This window comes from Lissotriton helveticus, chromosome 8 (assembly GCF_964261635.1).
Source record: "Lissotriton helveticus chromosome 8, aLisHel1.1, whole genome shotgun sequence".
Taxonomy (NCBI): Eukaryota; Metazoa; Chordata; class Amphibia; order Caudata; family Salamandridae; genus Lissotriton; species Lissotriton helveticus.
The window spans coordinates 23,463,856-23,488,912 of NC_136069.1; the positions used below are offsets into that span (position 1 = coordinate 23,463,856).

Here is a 25,057-nt window from a genome sequence, read left to right on the forward strand (position 1 = left end):
TGCCCAGACATATGAGGGGTGGGTGCAGAGGACTCACAGCAGTACCCAGACATATGAGGGGTGGGTGCAGAGGACTCCCAGCAGTGCCCAGACATATGAGGGGTGGGTGCAGAGGACTGACATCAGTGCCCAGACATATGAGGGGTGGGTGCAGAGGACTGACATCAGTGCCCAGACATATGAGGGGTGGGTGCAGAGGACTGACAGCAGTGCCCAGACATATGAGGGGTGGGTGCAGAGGACTGACATCAGTGCCCAGACATATGAGGGGTGGGTGCAGAGGACTCCCAGCAGTGCCCAGACATATGAGTGGTGGGTGCAGAGGACTCCCAGCAGTGCCCAGACATATGAGGGGTGGGTGCAGAGGACTGACATCAGTGCCCAGACATATGAGGGGTGGGTGCAGAGGACTGACATCAGTGCCCAGACATATGAGGGGTGGGTGCAGAGGACTCACAGCAGTGCCCAGACATATGAGGGGTGGGTGCAGAGGACTCCCAGCAGTGCCCAGACATATGAGGGGTGGGTGCAGAGGACTCCCAGCAGTGCCCAGACATATGAGGGGTGGGTGCAGAGGACTCCCAGCAGTGCCCAGACATATGAGGGGTGGGTGCAGAGGAATCCCAGCAGTGCCCAGACATATGAGGGGTGGGTGCAGAGGACTCACAGCAGTGCCCAGACATATGAGGGGTGGGTGGATATGACTCACAGCAATGCCCAGACATATGAGGTGTGAGTGCAGAGGACTGACATCAGTGCCCAGACATATGAGGGGTGGGTGCAGAGGACTGACATCAGTGCCCAGACATATGAGGGGTGGGTGCAGAGGACTGACATCAGTGCCCAGACATATGAGGGGTGGGTGCAGAGGACTGACATCAGTGCCCAGACATATGAGGGGTGGGTGCAGAGGACTCCCAGCAGTGCCCAAACATATGAGGGGTGGGTGCAGAGTACTCACAGCAATGCCCAGACATATGAGGGGTGGGTGCACAGGACTCCCAGCAGTGCCCAGACATATGAGGGATGGGTGCAGAGGACTCCCAGCAGTGCCCAGACATATGAGGGGTGGGTGCAGAGGACTCACAGCAGTACCCAGACATATGAGGGGTGGGTGCAGAGGACTCCCAGCAGTACCCAGACATATGAGGGGTGGGTGCAGAGGACTCACAGCAGTACCCAGACATATGAGGGGTGGGTGCAGAGGACTGACATCAGTGCCCAGACATATGAGGGGTGGGTGCAGAGGACTCACAGCAGTACCCAGACATATGAGGGGTGGGTGCAGAGGACTCACAGCAGTACCCAGACATATGAGGGGTGGGTGCAGAGGACTGACATCAGTGCCCAGACATATGAGGGGTGGGTGCAGAGGACTCACAGCAGTACCCAGACATATGAGGGGTGGGTGCAGAGGACTCCCAGCAGTGCCCAGACATATGAGGGGTGGGTGCAGAGGACTGACAGCAGTGCCCAGACATATGAGGGGTGGGTGCAGAGGACTGACATCAGTGCCCAGACATATGAGGGGTGGGTGCAGAGGACTCCCAGCAGTGCCCAGACATATGAGTGGTGGGTGCAGAGGACTCCCAGCAGTGCCCAGACATATGAGGGGTGGGTGCAGAGGACTGACATCAGTGCCCAGACATATGAGGGGTGGGTGCAGAGGACTGACATCAGTGCCCAGACATATGAGGGGTGGGTGCAGAGGACTCACAGCAGTGCCCAGACATATGAGGGGTGGGTGCAGAGGACTCACAGCAGTGCCCAGACATATGAGGGGTGGGTGCAGAGGACTCCCAGCAGTGCCCAGACATATGAGGGGTGGGTGCAGAGGACTCCCAGCAGTGCCCAGACATATGAGGGGTGGGTGCAGAGGAATCCCAGCAGTGCCCAGACATATGAGGGGTGGGTGGATATGACTCACAGCAATGCCCAGACATATGAGGTGTGAGTGCAGAGGACTGACATCAGTGCCCAGACATATGAGGGGTGGGTGCAGAGGACTGACATCAGTGCCCAGACATATGAGGGGTGGGTGCAGAGGACTGACATCAGTGCCCAGACATATGAGGGGTGGGTGCAGAGGACTGACATCAGTGCCCAGACATATGAGGGGTGGGTGCAGAGGACTGACATCAGTGCCCAGACATATGAGGGGTGGGTGCAGAGGACTGACATCAGTGCCCAGACATATGAGGGGTGGGTGCAGAGGACTCCCAGCAGTGCCCAGATATATGAGGGGTGGGTGCAGAGGACTCCCAGCAGTGCCCAGACATATGAGGGGTGGGTGCAGAGGACTCCCAGCAGTGCCCAGACATATGAGGGGTGGGTGCAGGGGGCGTGGCTACGCACACGAACGACCTGGACGCCTCCGGGTAGAGCTCCGCGCTGAGCTTCCCCACCCGGTGCATTTATCCTGTCCAACGCAGGCCACGACCAGCGGAACCTGTCGGCGCCGACGTGGAGGGCGGTCATCCGTCACCCCGCCAACTTTGGGGAAGATCGGTGCACCCGGCCCGCTCCGGGGGCAAAGCTGGGAAGCGGCCGCGCACGCCGCCTCCACGCTCGGCGTGTGCCCAGGGCAGCCCGGGGCTCCATGTCTGCTGCTGGGCCCGGAGGCACGAAACTAAACGAAAACGCAACACTATCCGAAAAGAAACAGTGCACACAAAGGGGAGACCTGCACGAGACGCTGGCGGCACTGGACATTGCGTGTCGTACCCCTCACCGGCTACTGCGGACGCCCGGCCTACGTCGACCGGAGCTACAGACACCCACGCACCTGAACGGCGCTGTGCCGCTGCGTGGGACCCGAAAGCAGCGGGGTCGGCCCCATCTGCGAAGCGACCCCTGAGCAGGCGACTGACGAGGGTGAGTGTTGAGGGCCTGGGCGGAGAAGAAGGCTGGGGCCGGGGGCACTGACGGCCGCCCCTGGAGACAGCTGCGGCGGAGGGGCCCGACCGCCCGATGCGGAGAGACGCCCAGTAGAGCCGGACAGCATCTGCGGTGCCCCACCAACCCCGACCGGGACCAGCGCTCCGGACCTGCGTCCGGTAGACCGTGCACGCTGCCTAGACGCCCGAGGTGCGCCCAGACCACTCCGGGGCTCCACGCACGCTAGTAGGCCCGAGGGAGAGGCCTACGCGATAGGACTGCGGCGCTGGCCACGCTCACCGGCCACGCCACATAAGGCCCCTCGCTGGCCACTGTGGACGCTGGCCCCATGCCCACTGCTGCCCTTGGCGCTACGAGACACTGGCGAGGGAGCGGAGGCCCGGGGGTTGCGGGGGCAGTCCCCCACCGAAGCCGGCGCTGGACGACTAGTCCACACACAGCCAAGGAGCGACCCCCAGCCCGTGGACAGCACGGACGGACCAAGTGGCTGGTGGAGGAGAGCGTCGGGGGCCTGGGCAGAGAGGGTGACTGGGGTCGAGAACACTGGCGACTGCCCTTGGTGATACCTCACACGCCAACCGACGAGCCGCGAGGAGGAGGTCCAACTACCAGGGACAGGGGGTAGTCCGGACACAACGGGCGCGCAAGCCAGACACCCACGACACCCCATTTACCGACGGATCCACACGAGGTGTGCCAGGTCCCGAGGAGCCGCCTGGCGTGACATCACATCTACGCTCCACTCCCGCGTGGCAATCCACCTGAAACGGACACTGTACTGCTCGCTCGCTGAGGCCCGGAGTCGGGGGGCTGCCAACTCAACGTGACCTGCCTGGCCGTCCAAGGACCTGAGCTATATCACGCCCCACTGGCACAGGCCTCGCTGCTGAAGTAGTGCCCGCGCCCTGGCACAGATGTCTACTGGGACCAGGACCCGAACCGGAACCAGTGGAACCATTCCCAAAGGCAAGATGGACAAAACCGGGAAGGGCTCTGACCCAGATCAAACGACGGCGAAGCTGGACACCATGTTGGCGGCGATGGAACGGCTGGAGGAATCCATCCAACTGACGCGCACCTCATTAGCCACAAAAATAGATGGAGTGGTCATAGACCTGACGCACTTGAGAGCAGACCACAAGAAACTCGCGGACCGCACTGTGTCCCTGGAAAACGATGTGCAGGAACTCCGACCCCAGGCCCACCAATCGACCAAACACATCCAAGACCTGCTAAATAGGGTGGACTTCTTGGAAGATAGAGCGGAGGATGCGGAAGGCAGGGCGCGAAGGAACAACGTGCGCCTTGTAGGCATTCCGGAAAAATGGGAAGGGAAGAACCCGGAGGAACACATGGACCAATGGCTGCGGGGCCTACTGCCGGAGGGATCGCTCTCCCCATATTTTGTGATAGAACGTGCACACCGCGTCCCCGCCAAACCGCTGGCAACAGGCTCTAACCCGAGACCCATGCTGCTACGTATCTTGAATTACAGAGACAGAGACTCCATCTTGAGAGAAACACGCAAGCTCCAAGAGATCAGGATTGAGAACGCATCAGTGATGTTCTTCCCGGACTACACTGTACAAGTACAGAGACGGCGGCACGACTTCCTGGAGGTGAAAAAACGCCTGAGGCAGCAGGGCCTACAATATTCACTGCTGTTTCCTGCGCAACTGAGGGTAGTAGCTGGAGAACGAACCCACTTCTTCACTGACCCGACTGAGGTGGAGGCATGGTTAGACAGCGGCATGGGCACGGACCCTGAGACCATGGCGGGTCCTGCGCCCAGGAGACAGAATGGAAACGCCCGGAGGAGACGCAGGCCACGCCGGAGGTCGCGATCTGCCACGCGAGGAGCAGCGAGGACAACCCCCCCCCCCTGAGGACACCCGACAGCGAGAGAAGCAAGACGCCCTTCGCCTAGTCATGGAATTGAGCTCTTCCCCTGTGCAGAGCGAGACAGCGGGAGGCAGCCAGCAAGACCCTCCCAGTGATGATGAAGCCATCTATGGCGTACCAAACTCACAAGGCTCAGAGGAAAGACCGGACGTCACGCCCCAGACGGCGGAATATATTAGCTGAGCGCGCCGCAAAGACAAGGGTCACGAATCGGACGACACCTCCACGGACGTGGAGGAATGGACAGACATGCACTCACCCCATGCCGAGTGAGAGAGTTGACCCTGCATTTTGCTTGTGGGGGGGCTTGTGGATCTGGAGGCCCCTGCGGCGATCATGGCCCCCAGACATGTCTTCGGCGCCCAATCCCGGCTAGCAAGCACGCCCGGAGAAGATGCTCCTGAACACTGCCACCCTGGGACACGTAACGTATAGTGAATTGGTGCATGTGTGTATGGGGACCTGCATTTGCATAGATGTTTTTGTACTGCCGAACATTCGCCGGGTGGGTGGAGGGTCTCCATGGACAGACATTGTTGGTTTGCTACCACGTTCACGGTGCGCCTTGCACACCTACCCCCTTTAGACTTAGACATTGTTACTCTCCTTGAGAGTATGGACGGGAGCACGTTCCGCACCCGACCTTTTGGTATTCTATATGTTCACCAAGTTCGAAGGTTCATTGTTCCCTTTTTTTGTACCCTTACCCCTTCCCCCCCTTCCATTGCTGGGAATTGCGGCCACGGGGAGGCTGCTGTGGTGTGGTGCTGGGGTGTGCTGTTTGACGATGATATGGGACATGAGGGGTGGCGACGGGGAGGCGGGGAGCGGACCGATATTGAATTACTGTAATGTCTGCCATTAAGATATGCACGTGGAATGTCAGGGGCATGCACACACCATCCCGGCGCTACCAGATATACTCCTACCTCAAGCGCCATCACATACAGATAGCTCTCCTGCAGGAGACGCACCTCAGTGACTCGGAAGTCTGCACTCTACGCCGCCGATGGCGGGGGCAACTGTATGCCACGCGCCTTTCGTCTTACGCCAAGGGGTCATTGGTGTGGGTCAGACCAGGCACACCATGGGCGATGTCGGACACACACATAGATCCCGGGGGAAGATTTGTGGTGGTCCATGGCAGGTTAGACGGGAACCCACTGGTGCTGGCCTCGGTATATGCACCCAACACGGGCTTGGCGGCTTTCCTGGCACAACTGTCCACCACTTTAGCTCCCTGGCATGGTGTCCCATGGGTGTTGGGTGGGGATTATAACAGCACATTGGAGGTGGCTCTGGACCGTTCGCACCCCCCGCCACCCAACTCACATGCTCAGAATACTGCAGACACCCTTCAGGCATGGTCCACGCAGTGGGGCTTACAAGACGCTTGGCGGAGCCGCAACCCGCATACCAGGGCCTACTCGTTCTACTCTGGGGCACACGCTCTTCAAGTGAGATTAGACAGATACATGGTCACTGGCGACATCTTGCCACACGTCACAGACACCTGCTACATGGGCCGCACGCATTCTGACCACAATCCCCACACCCTAAGTATAGTGTGGGACTGCCCCCGACCCCCGACGCCCACTTGGCGACTCCAACCTGACCTGCTCCTAGACGGCCATTTCCGAAGCTCCATTAGCGCACAGACAGCGCAGTATTTTGAGGACAACACTGGCACGGCGTCATCCCCGCAGATCGAGTGGGACGCATTTAAAGTGGTCCTCAGAGGACACTGTCTGGGCACACAAGCCCTCTCACGCCGCCGCATAGAAGCCGACCTCAAACGCCTGGAAACAGACCTGTTACAGGCTGAACAGGAAGCGGCTGACGGTGATGACGCCAAACTACTGGAAGCGCGCGCGGCACATGACAAACTAATGGACAGCCTGAAACATGTTAACTACACGGCACACTCGGCCCGCACACACCACACTGGCGATAAACCTGGCAAACTGCTGGCTTGGCTGATACAGCGCGAAGAGCGAACGTCGCCCATCACTGTGATACACCCACCCACCGGCCCCGCGGTATACACCCAAGCGAAGATCCATGACGCCTTTATAGCGCATTATCGAGCACTGTATGAGTCACGTCTACCGAACCCGCACCCGAATATTGCCGATTACCTCGACGGACTCATGCTACCCGCCCTCACGGCAGACCAGCAAGATGACCTTGGGTCGCCATTGGAGGCGGATGAGCTGCGTGACGCCATCTCCGCCCTCTCGAACGGTAAAGCACCCGGACCAGACGGCCTACCAGCTGAATACTATAAGACATGCTCCGATATCTTGATCCCGGAGCTCCTTAGAATGTATTCGGCGGCGTTGGATGACTCTGCCCTGCCTACGTCCATGAATGAGGCAACACTGGTGTCGCTTCTCAAACCCGGCCGGAACGCCACACTCCTCGGCTCGTACAGACCTCTGGCGCTCCTGAATACGGATTACAAGATCCTAGCGTACTCCCTGGCTAGGCGACTGGCGCCACTGGTGCCATCCCTGGTACACGGCGACCAGAACGGCTTCGTGCCCACTAGGAGCACGTCCCACAATATCAGGAGACTGTTCCGGGTGCAGGAATATGCGGTGCGAGACTGGCCAAGATCAGGGTGCCTAATTCTCGATCTCGAAAAAGCATTCGACTCAGTCGAGTGGCCATATCTGCGGGAGGTGCTGCGCAAATTTGACCTGGGCGATAACTACATCGAAATGGTCGGCCTGCTATATAGGAGTCCGGAGGTGCGCGTCCGCACGGGCAAGCTACTATCGGACGCAATAAAGGTCAGACGTGGCACCAGACAGGGATGCCCGCTGTCCCCGCTACTTTTCTCGCTGGCAATTGAGCCTCTCGCTGAGATCCTGCGTGGAGGTGGGGCGAACTGGGGCATACCGCTAGCAGACGGCACACACGTGGTCTCGCTGAATGCTGACGATCTATTACTGTATTTCAGAGACCTCGCGAATTTACCACAGGAGCTTTCGGACATATTCCGGACCTTTGAAACCATGTCTGGACTCAGAGTGAACTGGGCGAAGTCGGGAGCATACTCCTTTGCACCCGACGTCCCGAACCCCGGCATTAGCATCGGCGGGGAACTACTGCCATGGCACGACACTGTGTTCAAATACCTGGGAATCTATATATACAGAACACACCCTGACATCCTAGATGGCAATCTGACACGCGCCATCACATCCATCAGGTCACAGATAGCCTTTTGGAAGACTCTACCACTCACTGTCCCGGGCAGGGTCACATTGACGAAAATGATAGTGTTGCCCAGGCTCCTCTATTACTTTTCCAACATACCGGTGTACGTCCCGGCCCGCTCATTTAAGGACTTGGAGTCTATGTTCAGGGAGCTGATTTGGAATGCCGGACGACCCAGAGTGGCGCTAAAAAAGCTATACGCACCGATCGAGGCAGGCGGCCTCGCGGTACCAAATCTGGAGCTCTACTACCTAGCGGCGCAGCTCCAGTGGGTGACTGCCTGGCTCTCGGGCAGGAACCTGGCAGACACGGCCTCACACGAGGACTCGCACACCCTCCTGTGGATACACTCACTCTTCCACCCATTAGCGCGCACGAAACACCGACCACAATTACATGTGAACGTAGCGGTGAAATGTTTTAACAGAAGTCTGCGGCTCACTAAGCATGTCACACCTTACGTCCCAGCGCTCCCGCTCCTGGGCACGCCTAAAACGACAACCGTAGTCACGGAAGCTGCACTGGAGCACTGGACGAGCTCGGGAATTGAAACCATGGCGGACCTATATGCCGATGGCACCCTGATTCCCTTTGAGACACTGGCCGACGACACGGGCATTCCAGCGGGTCAATTCTTACAACACGCATCCATAGTAGCGGCATACACCCGACGATGGGGTAACATCACAGTTGAGCCCCCCACACATCAACTGATACAGCACCTCCATGTCATGGGGGATGGTACACACGTGGTACACTGGTTAGCTCAGGCCTTATTGTCACACACGCACCATACCCTACAACCCCTACGTGCTAAATGGGCAATTGACAGAGGGAGGGACTGGACAGACAAGGAGTGGGCAATGGTGCTCGCCAGCCCCAAAAACATCCCTCGTAACGCACGCTTCAAGGTGATACAATTTTATGTGTTACACAGGGCATACCTCTCGCCAGATAGAATCAACCAATATTTCCCAGGCGCCTCGGCTGGCTGCCCAAGGTGCTCACTGACTGGAGCGGATCTGCTACACATGTTATGGCTATGCCCGCGGATACAATTATACTGGCGATCTGTGCTATTGATCCTTGACCGCTGCACGGCTATGCCGCTACCGCACACATGGGAGGCATGCCTACTGGGCCTCTATAAGAGGACCGCCCTCAATAGAGTCCCCTCCCGTTTCTGGGATCTGGGTCTCATTACGGCCAAAAGACTGCTCACTAAACATTGGAAACGCGCGACCCCACCCTTGATGCAACATTGGCGCTCCTCCCTAGACACCTGGGCAAGGGCAGAAAGCATAGTCCTCCATAACGAAGAGACGGCGGGATTGCGACAGTTCCCAATAGCAGCACTGTGGGATGACATACTCAGCGCCTTCCACAGCGACAGGCACCCACTGGGAGACCACACACCTACCAACTCCCCCGAGAGGGATGGGGACACGATAGCGGATCAAGCCGACGTACATGGCAGCCCTGACATCTCTTGCCCAGCCCCTCATGCACCCCCCTGAAAAGGCGTTCATCTCACTAACAGTCGGGCCACACTCTGACCGGCGAGAGGACGGCCTGCACGCCATTCCCGCGCCTCGCACCTCCTGCAGGACTCCCCGCGCCCCCCACCCCCACTACACACTACGGACATCCACCGACCGACACACCGGTTGACCTCCCCAGAGCCCGCTCCTGTTACGACACCCCCACGGCACTACGCGAGGCACGTAGCTGGCCTTGCTGACCACACTCTGCCCCTTCCTCCCCTCCCTCCTCTTTCCCCTGTTCACCCGTTCATATAACGGAGCACATGAGACAGAAATGACATCGCTGTGACCACACTGCAAATTGCTGAGTAGCAGTGAGGAGCACCGCACGCAGTACACCGAGACATTGCCTACCTCCTTGTGCATTAGAAACAAGTGGGATCTCGAGATGATGGTACCATGTAGTGTTCCCACTGTATTTGCTCCTTGCTGTGATTCATATCAATAATTGTTGTCTCGCCCTGTACCGTACACAGCTCTGTATTGTTGCAATATGTTGAAATAACAATAAAAACATTCAAACAAAAAATGAGGGGTGGGTGCAGAGGACTGACATCAGTGCCCAGACATATGAGGGGTGGGTGCAGAGGACTCCCTGCAGTGCCCAGACATATGAGGGGTGGGTGCAGAGGACTCACAGCAGTGCCCAGACATATGAGGGGTGGGTGCAGAGGACTCCCAGCAGTGCCCAGACATATGAGGGGTGGGTGCAGAGGACTGACATCAGTGCCCAGACATATGAGGGGTGGGTGCAGAGGACACCCAGCAGTGCCCATACATATGAGGGGTGGGTGCAAAGGACTAACATCAGTGCCCAGACATATGAGGGGTGGGTGCAGAGGACTCACAGCAGTGCCCAGACATATGAGGGGTGGGTGCAGAGGACTGACATCAGTGCCCATACATATGAGGGGTGGGTGCAAAGGACTGACATCAGTGCCCAGACATATGAGGGGTGGGTGCAGAGGACTGACATCAGTGCCCATACATATGAGGGGTGGGTGCAGAGAACTCCCAGCAGTGCCCAGACATATGAGGGATGGGTGCAGAGGACTCCCAGCAGTGCCCAGACATATGAGGGGTGGGTGCAGAGGACTCCCAGCAGTGCCCAGACATATGAGGGGTGGGTGCAGAGGACTCCCAGCAGTGCCCAGGCATATGAGGGGTGGGTGCAGAGGACTCCCAGCAGTGCCCAGACATATGAGGGGTGGGTGCAGAGGACTCCCAGCAGTGCCCAGACATATGAGGGGTGGGTGGATATGACTCACAGCAATGCCCAGACATATGAGGGGTGGGTGCAGAGGACTCCCAGCAGTGCCCAGACATATGAGGGGTGGGTGCAGAGGACTGACATCAGTGCCCAGACATATGAGGGGTGGGTGCAGAGGACTCCCTGCAGTGCCCAGACATATGAGGGGTGGGTGCAGAGGACTCCCAGCAGTGCCCAGACATATGAGGGGTGGGTGCAGAGGACTCACAGCAATGCCCAAACATATGAGGGGTGGGTGCAGAGTACTCCCAGCAGTGCCCAGACATATGAGGGGTGGGTGAAGAGGACTCCCAGCAGTGCCCAGACATATGAGGGGTGAGTGCAGAGGGCTCCTAGAAGTGCCCAGACATATGAGGGGTGGGTGCAGAGGACTCCCAGCAGTACCCAGACATATGAGGGGTGGGTGCAGAGGACTCCCAGCAGTGCCCAGACATATGAGGGGTGAGTGCAGAGGGCTCCTAGAAGTGCCCAGACATATGAGGGGTGGGTGCAGAGGACTCCCAGCAGTGCCCAGACATATGAGGGGTGGGTGCAGAGGACTCCCAGCAGTGCCCAGACATATGAGGGGTGAGTGCAGAGGGCTCCTAGAAGTGCCCAGACATATGAGGGGTGGGTGCAGAGGACTCCCAGCAGTGCCCAGACATATGAGGGGTGGGTGCAGAGGACTCCCAGCAGTGCCCAGACATATGAGGGGTGGGTGCAGAGGACTCACAGCAATGCCCAAACATATGAGGGGTGGGTGCAGAGTACTCCCAGCAGTGCCCAGACATATGAGGGATGGGTGCAGAGGGCTCCTAGAAGTGCCCAGACATATGAGGGGTGGGTGCAGAGGACTCCCAGCAGTGCCCAGACATATGAGGGGTGGGTGCAGAGGACTCACAGCAGTGCCCAGACATATGAGGGGTGGGTGCAGAGGACTCACAGCAATGCCCAAACATATGAGGGGTGGGTGCAGAGGACTCCCAGCAGTGCCCAGACATATGAGGGGTGAGTGCAGAGGGCTCCTAGCAGTGCCCAGACATATGAGGGGTGGGTGCAGAGGACTCCCAGCAGTGCCCAGACATATGAGGGGTGGGTGCAGAGGACTGACATCAGTGCCCAGACATATGAGGGGTGGGTGCAGAGGACACCCTCCTTTTTCTCACCTCCCACTTGATGGATCACACAGAACTTTCCCTTGATGGATCACACAGAACTTTCCGTGAACAAACTAGACAAGAAAGAGCGCTTTTTTGGGAAAAGTTTTATGAAGATTCGTCAAACGGTGCCAAAGTTATTAGCAACAGACCAAACGCCTTTCCTATGGAAACGCTACCTAATTATAACAACCCAGTTGCGACAGCATATACATATATATATATTCACTGAAAATATCAAAGGTTTGAGCTAACTACAACATATGCCCCCACAATGCACTGCTTATGACCTCACATATAACATCACTCATGAGTGTTTTTAAGAGTTTATGGGTGATAAACATATATACTAACCCAGTATGAAAGGTAAATTAGTATACTCGGTGCACTATTACTGAGGGATTCTACTTCTAACATATATCTTATGTGAGTGGCTGTGTGACTGTTTGTATCCTTGTGTGTATGGGTGTGTGAGTAGCTATGTGGGTGGGGGAGATGCTGTGTAAGTGGCTGTATTGGTGACTGAGTAAGTGTGTCCTGGCTGTTTGAGTGAGTGGGTGGCAGTGTGAGTGGCTCTGGGTGGGTAACTGGGGGTGCAGTGACTGTATGGGTTAGAGAGTGTCTGAATGGCTGTATGAGGGAGTGACTGCAAGTGGCTGTATGGGTTGAGTGAGTTGTTGTGTGACTGACTAGGTAACTAACAGCCTGATTCATGTAGGCAATAGCGCTCGCAAAAGGGCCAGATTCTGAGAATCTGGCCCTTTGCGAGTGCGATTTTTGCATTTGGTATTCACAATCCCAAATGCAAAAATCGCTATTTAAGAATTCGCATATTTGCGAGGAATGGCATTTAAGGAATCTCTAATAGAGATTCCTCAAATGCTATTCATGACACATCAAGAAATTGCGATTTTGGACTTTTGGGGCCGCTATTTACCGAGAGGACAGACCTGTCGGTAAATAGCAAAAACTCAGAAAAATGCTTTTAAAAGCATTTTTCTAAGTTGCATGTTGCACACACACATGTCCTTTGGACATGTGTGTGCGCAACACCTGTTCAAATGTGCATTTTAGGGGTGCTACAGGGCGTCCTTTGGACACCCCTGGCACCCTTAAAATCGCTATCTTATTTGCGAGTAGCAAATTGCTACTCGCAAATGAGGGATACTCCCCATTCATTCCTATGGGCCTCTTGGCCCATAGGAATGAATGGGGAGTTTTTGCGAGTAGCAAATTGCTACTCGCAAATAAAGAACATGTAGGAATCGCTATTTAAGTAGCAATTCCTACATGAATGCCGTTTTGCGTGTCCTCAATAGCGAGTCGCTATGATTCGCTATTAGGGCCACGCAAAACGGATTGTACATGAATCAGGCTGTTAGTGAGTGTGTTAGTAACTATGACTGAGTGTGTGGCTGTGTGAGTGGTTGTATGGGTAAGTGAATGGATGTGTAAGTGGCTGTAGGAGTGAGTGAGTGGATGTATGAATAAGTGAGGGGGGTGCGAATACTGGTATAGGTCTATGAATAGGTATGTGGGTGGTTGTGTGGTTGGGCATACAAGGTTGTATGGGGGTGTGAGTAGTGTGGATGATGTCATCAGTAATCGCACTGACTATTTCCTGAGTGATGTAATATGTGAGGTCATAAGCAGTACTTTGTGGGGGCGTAAGTTATTTGAATTTCACTCGTTTTGTACGAATTGAATCTGAGGCGAACGATAACGTCCCTGTAACCTTTGTTTTTTTCAGTGAATTTCTAAGGATTTTTTTAATTCTATTTCCTAACTATAATGACCCTGTTACCTTTGGTATTGAAGTGAATTTCTAAGGTTTTTCAAATTCTATTTCCTTACTAAACGTCCTTGTAAACTTAGTTTTTAGGTAAATTTCTGTAGTTTTTTAACTGGTCGCTTTTGCAGAGTGGTGGAAAAAGGGGGCGGGCCACCGACCAGCTGTGTCGGACTTACTGGAAGTAATAGGAGGGCTTCTGGGCCCCCCAAGACATTTCAGCATCCAAGAGGACTTCATCCCCCAACCAGCAGTGCACCAGGAGGCGCACCTGCAGAGCGGTGGAGAAAGGGGGCGGTGCCTCCATAGAACTCTCAGTAATCACGCTCTTTGGGACCCTCACTATCCCAGGGGACATCTTCCCCCAACTAGTAGTGTGCCAGGAGGCACGTTTGCAGAGTGATGGTGAAAGGGAGGCGGAGCCTCTGGTAACACGCGGGGCTGTTTTTTTCGGTTTTTTTCTAAATGTATTTGTAGTGAAAGGGGGCTGCGTGGCCCTTCACCAGGCCGATGTTGGCCCTGGGGAACCCATCCCCCTGGCCCACGCCTTTCTGCAATTGGGAAGTAGGACCGCACAGCCCCTGTCCCTGGTCTGATGTAGGACCAGGGGACCCTATCCTCCGGGGCCTGGCCTTTTTCTTTATTATGTTTTTTTAAGGGGGGAACACGTGCCCCTAGATATACAAATTTGATCTATGTTTAATACCTCTGGAACTACTCAACAGATTTACACCTAATAACACAAAGGCACTGCCCTGGACATCATATACCTACCTGTAATGTAATGTAATGTAATTGCCCATTTATACCGCGCAACAATCGCTCCAGGGAGCATCTCGGCGCCAATATGTGGTCAACCTGATGTCAAAGTTGCCATTACTGCTTGGAATGATCAGGACCGGAATCACACTAGTGCTCTGGCAGCTATGTCTGGAAGGTTGTAGATCCAGGTTTTTAGTTGTTTACGGAATTCTGATTCCTTAGCCAGTGCTCTTAGGTGTGGGGGAAGGGCCTTCCAGGCTTTTGCACCTAATACCGCCAGGGATTTGCCCCCACGGGTTTTAAGTCTAAACCCTGGGATGGTCAATAGGTTGGCGTTCGAGGATCGCAGTGCTCGGGTTGGACAGTATCTTACAAAAATTTTTCTTAGGTATAAAGGGCCAAGGTCGTGGACAGCTCGAAAGGTAATTATCAGCACTTTGGACAGGACCCTTTTTGTTATGGGCAGCCAGTGTAGTGCATTGAGTGCTTTGGTTGCTGAGGATTTTCTCGGCCATTTTAAGACCAGCCTTGCTGCCGCATGCTGTACCATCTGGAGTTTTGCGTAACCGCCTTATTGGTTCCAGCATACAGGCTGTTACAATAGTCAATGCGTGATGTAACTAATGCAACGGTAACTGTTTTCCTCGCTTCAAAGGGCAGCAAGTCAAAGAACTTCCTGAGTCCCTTTATCACCCCAAAACAGGTACCTGCCACTTTTGGTGTAATTCCGTTTAGCAGTTCGGCTGTAGCAGTGTCTGAAGGTCCAACAAGTTTTGGGACCAACCTCCCCACCCCAAGCCTTAGGGCCATTACTTTTTAAAAAAAAGGGGGGGGGAATAGGGCCACGTGACACCCTCTAAAATCCGTTATTGCCCCGGGGACCCCATCCCCGGAGCACTTACTAAAACAAAAGGGGGTGGCACGCCCCCCTCCATGAACCTTGTTAGGCCCCATCCCCAGGGCCATTTCTCCCTATTATTTAAATAAGTGGCCCCATGGAATTGGGTCCCATCTCTCTTTTCAGTGCGGGCAGAGAAACAGATCAAAAGTCCGCTCCCAGCGAGTGGAAGTATTTTCACAGCTCCGCATCGCTGGGAGCGGACTTGGTGTTTGCTCCCGTTTGGGGGAAATTCGAAAAAGCTCTCACCAAGCGAGAGCAAACTGGTGTCCCTGCCCACTCCGGTGCAGACGTGGAAACAGCTATGTCCCACCAGTGTCCACGCCGGATCATGACTACAGAGCTAGCCCTGGGAAATGGCGTCCTGGAGCCATTGATGGCTCATGGTGGGGGCCAGGTGGCCTTCCTCTCCATATAATATTAATTTTGGACCGGGATGGGCTTCTAATGGCATCTAGAGTCTCGGGTAGAGGTCATCCAAGGGCCAAACTGCTGCCACCATGGTCAGCGCCGCGGTAAGTGGGACCACCAGCGCCGCTGCAGATGGTTCTGCTTGCCACAGTAAAACCTGTTTATTATTATTTTGTACTTTTAACTATTCCCAAAGGTGGTACGGATTTCTGCATTTACTTTTTTTTCCGACTCCCCTACCTAATGTTTATTATCCCTGCATTGCCCTGGTTTTTTTTAATATTTCCTGTTCCTGCAGCTGACTTTCTCCTGTCTGTAGCTTTCTTCTGGTCCCGTTTTTAGTACGTTTTGCCTCCCCCTTCTATTACATTCTGTTCTATTCTATGCACACTTATTAAGCACATGCCAGCCCTTGGGCATCCCAGCGCTGGCAAAGCAACATAGAACACACCACTGCCCTCAAGAAGGTTTATCTGTCAAACAGCCAGGTTTTTAGAAGTTTTCAAAACCTCAATTCATTGTCAACGAGCCGTATTGTGTATGGGAGTGTGTTCCATAGCTTGGCAACATTGTAGCCAAAGGAACGCCTTCCCCATCTCGTTCTTCGAATAAGTGGACCCTTAGCCAATCAGGCGTTGGTTGACCCAAGGGCTCTACTTGGAGTGCATGGTGAAATCCACGGTTGAAGAATGGAGGGGCCTTTAGTTTGAAGTGCCCTATGGGCTATGCATAGTGCTTTGGATGTAACCCTTAACATTAAGCAAGACTCGGGCTGCGGTATTCTGCACCACTTGGAGCTGTTTCATTACAGCTTTTGGCGCTCCCAGGTATAACGTGTTCCTTTAGTCCAAGCTGAAAATAATTAATACCTGGACCACAAGCCTTCTAGAAAGGAGGGGGAGCAGGTGTAATGTTTTGCAAAGCAATCTAAGAATGGCAGGGCAGAGTTTGGTTGCCTGGATGATTTCCATGGCTAATGAGTTGTCCAACCAAACCCGGGGGTCAGGTGGTGTGCCAAGGCAACCCGACCAGCCTAAGTTCAGGTGGGGGTTGTATGTTGTTACCTAGCACCATTAGCTCAGATTTCCCCCGTTTAATTGTAGGTAAGACTTGGCCATCCAACTTGCCACTCTCTCCATACATGGTCCCAGTGATGGAGATTGTGGTAATGGCCAATGATGAGAGGACACCAGTTGGGTGTCATCCGCATATGATACAATGGATATGCTGTACGGCAGTATAATATCTCCCAGTTGACGCATGTATATATTAAAAAGAGAAGGGCTCAGTGACGAGCCCTGCAGTACTTCGCACTTAAAGGAAGAGTTACTTACCTTCGGTAACAATATATCTGGTAGAAACACAGTATAGGCGCAGATAGGGAAAATATCTTATGAGTAGGATCTATCAAAAACTTGAAAGATTCTGTCCTTCAAGAAAGTTGAGCCATTTAATGCAGGTATTGTAACATTTGCCCTATTGGTTCTTTTTTTTTCAAAACAAATTTTTATTGATCAATTGGACACAAAGTGCAGCTCTCCACATTCAGGAGAAACTGCAAGCAAAGCAACAACAGCAAATGATTGGCAATCCATACATCTTTCTGCTTCCTTCTCCCCCCCCTCCCTGTCCCCAACCCCCCGCGCCCCCACTGCCAACTCCCCCCCACATGGATCCCTCCCTAGCCCACTGCACGATAACATCTCATTCTCAAATAGTGTTGCATGTAAAATCGTGTACACAGTTCCTCAATTTCGCCCCCCTTCCGCTATCTTCACGTTCTGCCGGTGGTTCTAACCATAGACCCCTATATTCCGCCCACCTCTTCCATATTTTGTAGTGTTTCCTGGGGCAGCCCGGGCCTCAAAAATAGGACGCTCCAACCCCATACAAAATCCAGTCCCTTTTTCCACACCACTACTGGAGGTGCCTGTGAATCTTTCCAAGCTTGGGCCACATCTCTCTTGGCTACGGTGAGGCCCAACAGCAGCAGATGCCTTTTATATATGTTACCCCTCACCCCCTCTAGAACATGCAAAAGACCTAATTGTGGGGTACAAGGAAGTTCCCATCCCAACACCTCAGACAAACAGTCCCACACCCCTTTCCAGAACCTAACCAAGACACTACAGCTCCATACCGTGTGAAGTAGGGTGCCCACCTCTTGACCACACCTCAAACAATCTGGAGACGCAATCAGACCCGCCCTCCACAGCCTCTCCCTAGTGTAATAAGCTCTGTGAAGATATTTGAATTGGATGAGTCGTAAGCGTATTGCAATGGCTGCACCTCGGGGAGCTTTAAGAGCTTCCCGCCAATCTTCCTCTTCCAGCGTTCCGACATCCCTTTCCAGGATTCCCTCAATTTGTGTAGGGAGGAGGAACAGTGTGTAACTAGAGTCTGGTATATGCGGGATATTTTCTTATCCTGTAGATCTCCCATAAATACCTTTGCCTCTAGTGGGCTAAATTCAGGTAAGGAGTCAAGTCCATTTAGACTAGGTGCAATGGCGTGGCGGAACTGTAAATATTTAAAGAATTGGGTTCGAGGCATGCCATATTCCTCGCTAAGGTCCTGAAATGACTTAAGGGTCGTGCCAGACTTAACTTTACCCAGTGTGGAAATACCTATGCAGTCCCAGCCCCTAAATCCCTGCAGGGACGCCAGTGCAGGCAGACGACCCTTACGCCATAGGGGGGGGTCTCCTCCGTTAACGTGCCCCACCATCCCATGCGACACAGCGCCTGCCTCCAGACCTGAAAGACTATCCGGGTAGCCTGCGGTAACTGCCTCCTCAACCGCACTGAATATAAAATCGTGTGCAGCGTGCCGGATCCCATAAGATAGCGCTCAAGAGCATAAGCCGGGTCCCCACTATCGCCATACCACCATTCGTTCAGGATCAAAAGATGGGAGGCCTGATAGTATGGCAGGATATCGGACGTTGCCAGCCCACCACAGTATGTCGATAAAAAGCAGGTGCGCAGCGCAACCTGCACTGCACCCGCCGCCGAAAGAAAGTGCCCCAGCACCGAATTGACCTGCCTAAACCAATGAGGTGAAATCGGGTAAGGGTGGTTCTGCAAATGGTATAGCAGGCATGGAAGGGCGACCATCTTAAAGATCCCCGACCGGCCATAGATAGTCAGGGGCATACGGGACCACGTCTTTATCTCTGTTCGAACCTGGTCCCAGACCGGCACTATGTTGCGCTCCCTGGAGACTATGGAGGATTAAGACAGGAACACTCCTAAATACTGAAGGCCCCCCTATGCCACCTGCAACGCGGACGCCCATGGTCCAATTCCCGTGCGATCTCCCAGCACCCACAGGGTGGATTTACGCGGATTCAAGTAGAGTCCAGATGTTTCACCAAAGATTTGCATTATCTCCAATATACGCGGTCCCGACCTATTAACGTTAGTAATGAAAAACAGGACATCATCCGCGTACAGCGCAATTCTATCCGAAGGTCCGGCCTCCCATTCAAAGCCTTTCAATTGTGCGTCCAGGCGCACCCACGCCGCCAACGGCTCCATCGCCAGAGCGAACAAATACGGCGACAGGGGGCATCCCTGCCGAGTACCTCGCCCTATGTGGAATTTGGTAGATGTGGCCCCGGCCACCCTCACCCATGCCATCAGGTCTGTGTATAACAGTTTTAGATACGACAAAAAACGAGGCCCAAGGTTAAGACGAGGCAGGAGCGCAAACAGGTAGACCCAACTCAACGAGTCAAATGCCCTATCTATATCTGCCAACAGGAGTGCTGCCTGCTCCCCAGTGCCTCTAATCACCTCCACTGCGACATGAGCACGTCTGATGTTATGTCTCGTTGCCCTATGGGGCATAAACCCAGCCTGATCTGGATGGACCAGCTCAGTTATATAAGGAAGGAGACGATTGCTAGCGCCTTGGCCAGTATCTTTGCTTCTACATTTAGGAGGGAGATGGGTCGGTATGACTCATGCCGTTCCGGAGGCCTACCAGGTTTGTGGAACACCACCACCTCCGCATGTCTCCAGTCTGCCGGCAGGCGACCCTGCTCTCTAGCCGCCTCCAACGCTGCCCTACAGTGCGCTCCTGATTGGAGGTGATTTTTCTTTAAAAATTCACTCGGGAACCCATTGGGCCCGGGTGCCTTCCCGGTGTTAAGCTCCCCTAGGGCCGCATATAGTATGCAAACAAATGACGACGATATTGTTTTGGAGACTTTGGATTACTCTCCAATTGAGACGGAATGTCAAGAACCTCTTTTTGAATACTGAATACTGGAAGACGAGTGGATCGATCATAGGATCTTACAACAAAGTATCGTACTTTTAGCCCTGAGGAAGCCCTTTAGTGGGTGAAACGCGTTGGCTGTGTGTTTAAAGAAACAAGAATAAAGAAGATTTCAACACATTCAAGTCTCCAAACAAATATCGTCATTTGTTTGCATACTATATGCTGCTCAATGTGTGCCTCTTTGCTAGTCATTCCAAATTTTGTTTAGGTCTTGTGGCAGTGGACCTACAGAGGTGGCCACGGTTTACTTATAATTTAAATGCGAATACATACAGTGATTTAGGAGCAAGTGCGGCTGTAATTAGTTCCCTCGCTGCCATTGGTTCTGTCTATATGATATGGGCTCCATAACTGATTTCATAATATGGAACATTTCTCCTTGGGACTTGAAAGGGCAGTGGATTTTTGTTTCGTAATAATCTCCTTGAGCTTTTTTCATTCCGCAGTTGTACCTCCTCAGGAATTTTAGGTAATCTAGTTTACTTGGGTCTCCATAATCTATCCTCCACTTCCTTACTGCTACAGTTTTTTTTAGTGTCAGGAGGTGGGGGCTATACCAAGGGGCAGATTTGTCCTTAGCACGTCGAGTAAGGGTTTTTATAGAGATGACTTAGTCCAGTGAGTTTTTGATCCTCTGGATAACTTTGTTAAACGCAATTAGAGGATCCAAGTCCAGACTTGATTCCTTGAGGGAACTTTTCTACTTTTCGGTGTTGAGTTTTGACCAGCTGCGGTTTCTCCATGAGATTGACTAGGGAGTACTGAAGCTGAACTCTGACAAGACGGAGGTCCTCATCCTCGGATCCACCCCCTCGGCCTGGGACGACTCCAGGTGGCCGACCGCACTAGGAACAGCTCCAAAGCCCACAGACCACGCACGCAACCTAGGGGTCAGCCTCGATCTCACCTTCTCCATGACAAAGCAGGTCAACGCCGTCTCTCCTCCTGCTTCAACATCCTCCGCATGCTCTGCAGGATCTACAAGTGGATCCCCACCGAAGCGAGAAGGGCGGTCAGCCAGGCCCTCGTCAGCAGCAGACTGGACTACGGAAACGACCTCTACGCAGGAGCCTCGGCCAAACTCCTGAAACGGCTCCAACACATCCAGAACGCCTTCACGCGCCTGATCCTCAACATCCCTCACCGCAGCCACATCACACCCCACCTGAGAGACCTGCACTGGCTCCCCGTCAACAAGAGGATAATCTTCAAGCTCCTCACCCACACTCACAAAGCACTCCACAACACCGGACCAGCGTACCTCAACAGCCGGCTCAGCTTCTACACCTCCAAACACCAGCTCCGCTCCACTGACCACGTCCTCGCCACAGTCCCCTGCACCCGAATAGTGACCGCTAGAGGCAGATCATTCTACCACCTTGCCGCCAAGACATGGAACACCCTCCCCATCCACCTGCGGCAGAATCTAGACCTACTGACCTTCAGAAGACTCCTCAAGACCTGGCTTTTCGAGCAGTAGCAGCCCCCCCCCCCCCGTGCCTTGAGACCCTCACGGGTAAGTAGTGCGCTTTACAAATGATATGATTGATTGAGTACTCTACCACTCGGAGTGTTCAGGATCGTGGGATTCATGAAGTGGTCTGACCACACTACAGGAACTGGGTCTAGGATGTAATGGGGGGGGCATTGGTAAAAATATGGTCGAGCAGGTGACATTTCTCATGTGTGAGAACAGGTACTTTTTGCTACATTTGTATAGCGGAGCGATCATTCAGGAGCCCGGAGGCTTGTGAACCTGCTGGATCTTACAGGTGTATATTAAAATTGGCCAGTATGGTGAAATATGGTGTTTTTTGTATTGTTCAGCTGGCAATTGCATCCTGAAGGGCCCAAACAAAGTGACCGCATGGGCCAGGGGTCCGATAAAGGAGCACACCTGAGAAGGTGAATGTTGGGGTAAGAGAGATGCCGAATGCCATACGTTCTCAGTCTGGTAGTCGTATGGGTTCGTGGAAGCATTTAAATGCTCCCTTTAGAACAATGGCAATCCTCCTACCCCTTCCTATCAGGTCTGTCTCTTCGACACATGTAGTAGCCTGCAGGAGGGCTTGAGTGAGGTTGGGTCCTGCTTCCGCATAATTCCGGGTTTCTGTCAGGAATAGTGCATCTCGTTTTTCCTCCTCCAGGAAGTTGAAAAGTTCAAGCTTGTGACCAGGTATAGATCTACGATTGATCATATACATATGTCAGTTGGTCTTGGTGCCACTAGCGGCCTTGGGGAGGGGAGTGTATAAAGGGGAGAAGTAGCATATTCTCTGTAGAACTGTTAAGAGACCAGATTGTTGGTAACGTAAAGAGGATCGCAAGCCCACGTATTTACCAAACATATCCCTAGAGAAGGCGTTCTTGATCCAGCAGTCAAAAGGACAGGTACAGCGATAGAATGGTCAAGGTTGACCCTCAATGTTGTTTATACGATCAGTTTCCATGACCGTGCAATATGACAGGATGAGATAGCATTACTAACCAATACCATATTTCCTTTCATTCCCTTCCACCCCTTCATTGCTTTTCATTCTCAGTTTGTAGCTTATCCCTCCATTAGGACACCTAAAAAGTTTTTCGTTGATTACCTGGTTTTTAAAATGTTGTCACCCTAACCTTCCAAAGTGATACTTTCGATATAAGCTACTGATAGCTTACCTGACTTTAGTGAGGTATTGCTTTTGTACCTTGTTCAAAATAAGGACTTTGGTGGTTAATCTCGTATCTAAAACGTGTGCTTTGTGTTTTGGTTTAGGTGCGCAGTCCACCAGTGCCACTGCCAGCCAGCCAGAGAGGGCAGAGGAGGTCCAGCAGGTCCAGGAAGGGGAAGAAGTCCTACTAGCAGGGACAAGCGGTAAGTCGGTTTGGTTATTGTTGACAATATTGTATTTGTTAAGTGAAGCAGATATCCCGCTCATCACGTCCTTGTCGATGGCATTTCTCCACATTAAAACTGCGGCACAGTTTATTTCAGCGCTGCATGCAGCCGGTGAAATATGCGTTTGCTTCCGTTAATAGCGCAGCACGAAGTCTGCTACTCATAAAAACCGAGGACAGGGTGTGTTTTCGTTCGCCCACTCAGTCAACTACTAGTACTTCACTTCATCATTCTTTCTGTCCCATCCTGCCAAAAATGTAAATTCCATCTCGGCATGTACCACATTTTTCTGCCCAAGTGACTTCTGTTTTATGGCTTCCATTACAGATTTACGCTTCCAGTTTTTTTTTTCTCCCGTCAACCATATGTGCAAAAGCATAGTACATGATCAATGACACCCAACCATTCCGTAGCTAAACCTCTACCTAGCCTAATCCCTCTAACTTACCTTCCCGTAGACTAACTTCCCACTGCCAAGTGAAGATATTTGTTGAAGATAATTTGTGGTGGGGTTCAGGTTGTAATGGGGGACTAGGAGCCTGGTTCAGAGTTTGGTGGATGAGATAGTCTGACAATCGTGATGAGTAAAATATATCCTGTTGCTGTACCACAGTGTATCATTTCTAGTCTGTGCACTATTGTATTATGGCGGACGGTATATCCGTTATCCGCCACATGTGTGACGGAGTATCCCATCTACCAGACTCTATCAGCCCCCAAGTTTGGAGTCTGAACTCAGGATAGAATTGAAGAGGGAGCAGGGCCATTGGAATAATAAGTTAATAACCTGCCATTACAGCTACCCCGAAAACATACTGCAGAGTAGCAGACCCACCAGCAAGGCTCCATTAACGTGTAGCACATATAGTCAAGTAATTGTGCAGCATATATACATACGCCTTATTCATTAATGGTAGCAAATTCATTCATTCAGCCAAAGTGTCTGTTCAGTTTCTCCCTATGAAATCCTTTAAACAAAAATCACTTTTTGATTATGTTGGTGGTCTGGCTTTATTCCTTGCAACCAGCACTATTGCATTATGAGATGCATGTGTAGGAAAAACCTGGCCATGTGATTAATCACATCAAACATTTCATTGGCCCTAGGGGACCTGCAATGTTCTGCTACTGTGCCTCTATAGACAGTATAAGCAAGTGTTTGTGCTGAGCATCACAATTCATGCTTATTGTTTCCTTCCTTTCTTTCTTGATCATATAGAAACTCCTGCTGCTGAAGCCGACCAACCATCCCAGTGCGGAATAGTCACCCGGCTGCAGAGCCAAAAGTTGACGGCTGCCTTAGAGGAGGACATGGAACAGTCCTCTACATCTTCGGGCCACAAGCCAGGCCCGTCTCCAAACTGGCACCGCAAACCCCGCCGCCACCGCCTCCTGCTGCAGAGGTCTACCTCCACCCGGACCCAGAACTCCAGGAGGCACCACTCATCGTCCTCAAAAGACAATGTCATGTACCGCATCCTCCGTGAGATGGCAGTCATGAAGCGTCGCATGCAGACCATGGCCTGGGAGATGGCCAATGTCCAAAAGAAACTGGATGATCTCATAGACCACATTAATTGAACTTTTTTTGGGGGGTGGGTAGACCTGTTGCTGGTGGGGAGGATGGGAAGGGGAGTTTGGGAAAGGGGAATATTTGGGGGTTTGCTTGGGAAGGGTGGTGGGTATAGAAAGTGGATTTCTTATGTAAAAAAATAAAGGGGCCTTTATCTTTAGTATCTGTCTTGGCATTGCTAGTTAGTGTAGCATTCAGGGCTGGACTGGGAACCCAAAGCAGCCCTGGAAATTTTGTAGCCCCCCCCCCCCCAGGATAGGGGTATGGGTTGGGGTGCAAGTGTGAAACACTGCTTCTTTTGTTACTGGGGGCTGATATTGCAGCAACACCGCAAAACCCACCCCCAGTAACAAAAAAACCAGCCCCCATTTCTACAAAATTGGCCCCCACCGTTCCAGCTCCCGGGAAAATGCCCGATGCCTGCTACAGCTAGTCCGGTGCTGTTGTTTACAAGATTAAGACTAGAAGCTGTCCTCTG

The 25,057-nt window shown here is 53.0% G+C and overlaps 1 protein-coding gene across 46 annotated transcripts in view; it reads left to right on the top strand.

Moving 5' to 3' along the window:
* The window catches only part of LOC144772242 (uncharacterized), a 507,669-nt gene extending 482,930 nt beyond the window's left edge, over window positions 1-24,739 (top strand). For all 46 annotated transcript variants that reach the window (XM_078656424.1, XM_078656425.1, XM_078656418.1 and 43 more), the window contains 2 exons: window positions 22,884-22,982; window positions 24,226-24,739. In XM_078656424.1, coding sequence (XP_078512550.1) covers window positions 22,884-22,982; window positions 24,226-24,587 — 461 coding nt within the window. In that variant the 3' untranslated portion in view covers window positions 24,588-24,739. The remainder of the gene's footprint in view (window positions 1-22,883; window positions 22,983-24,225) is intronic.
* Window positions 24,740-25,057: the final 318 nt, after the last annotated feature.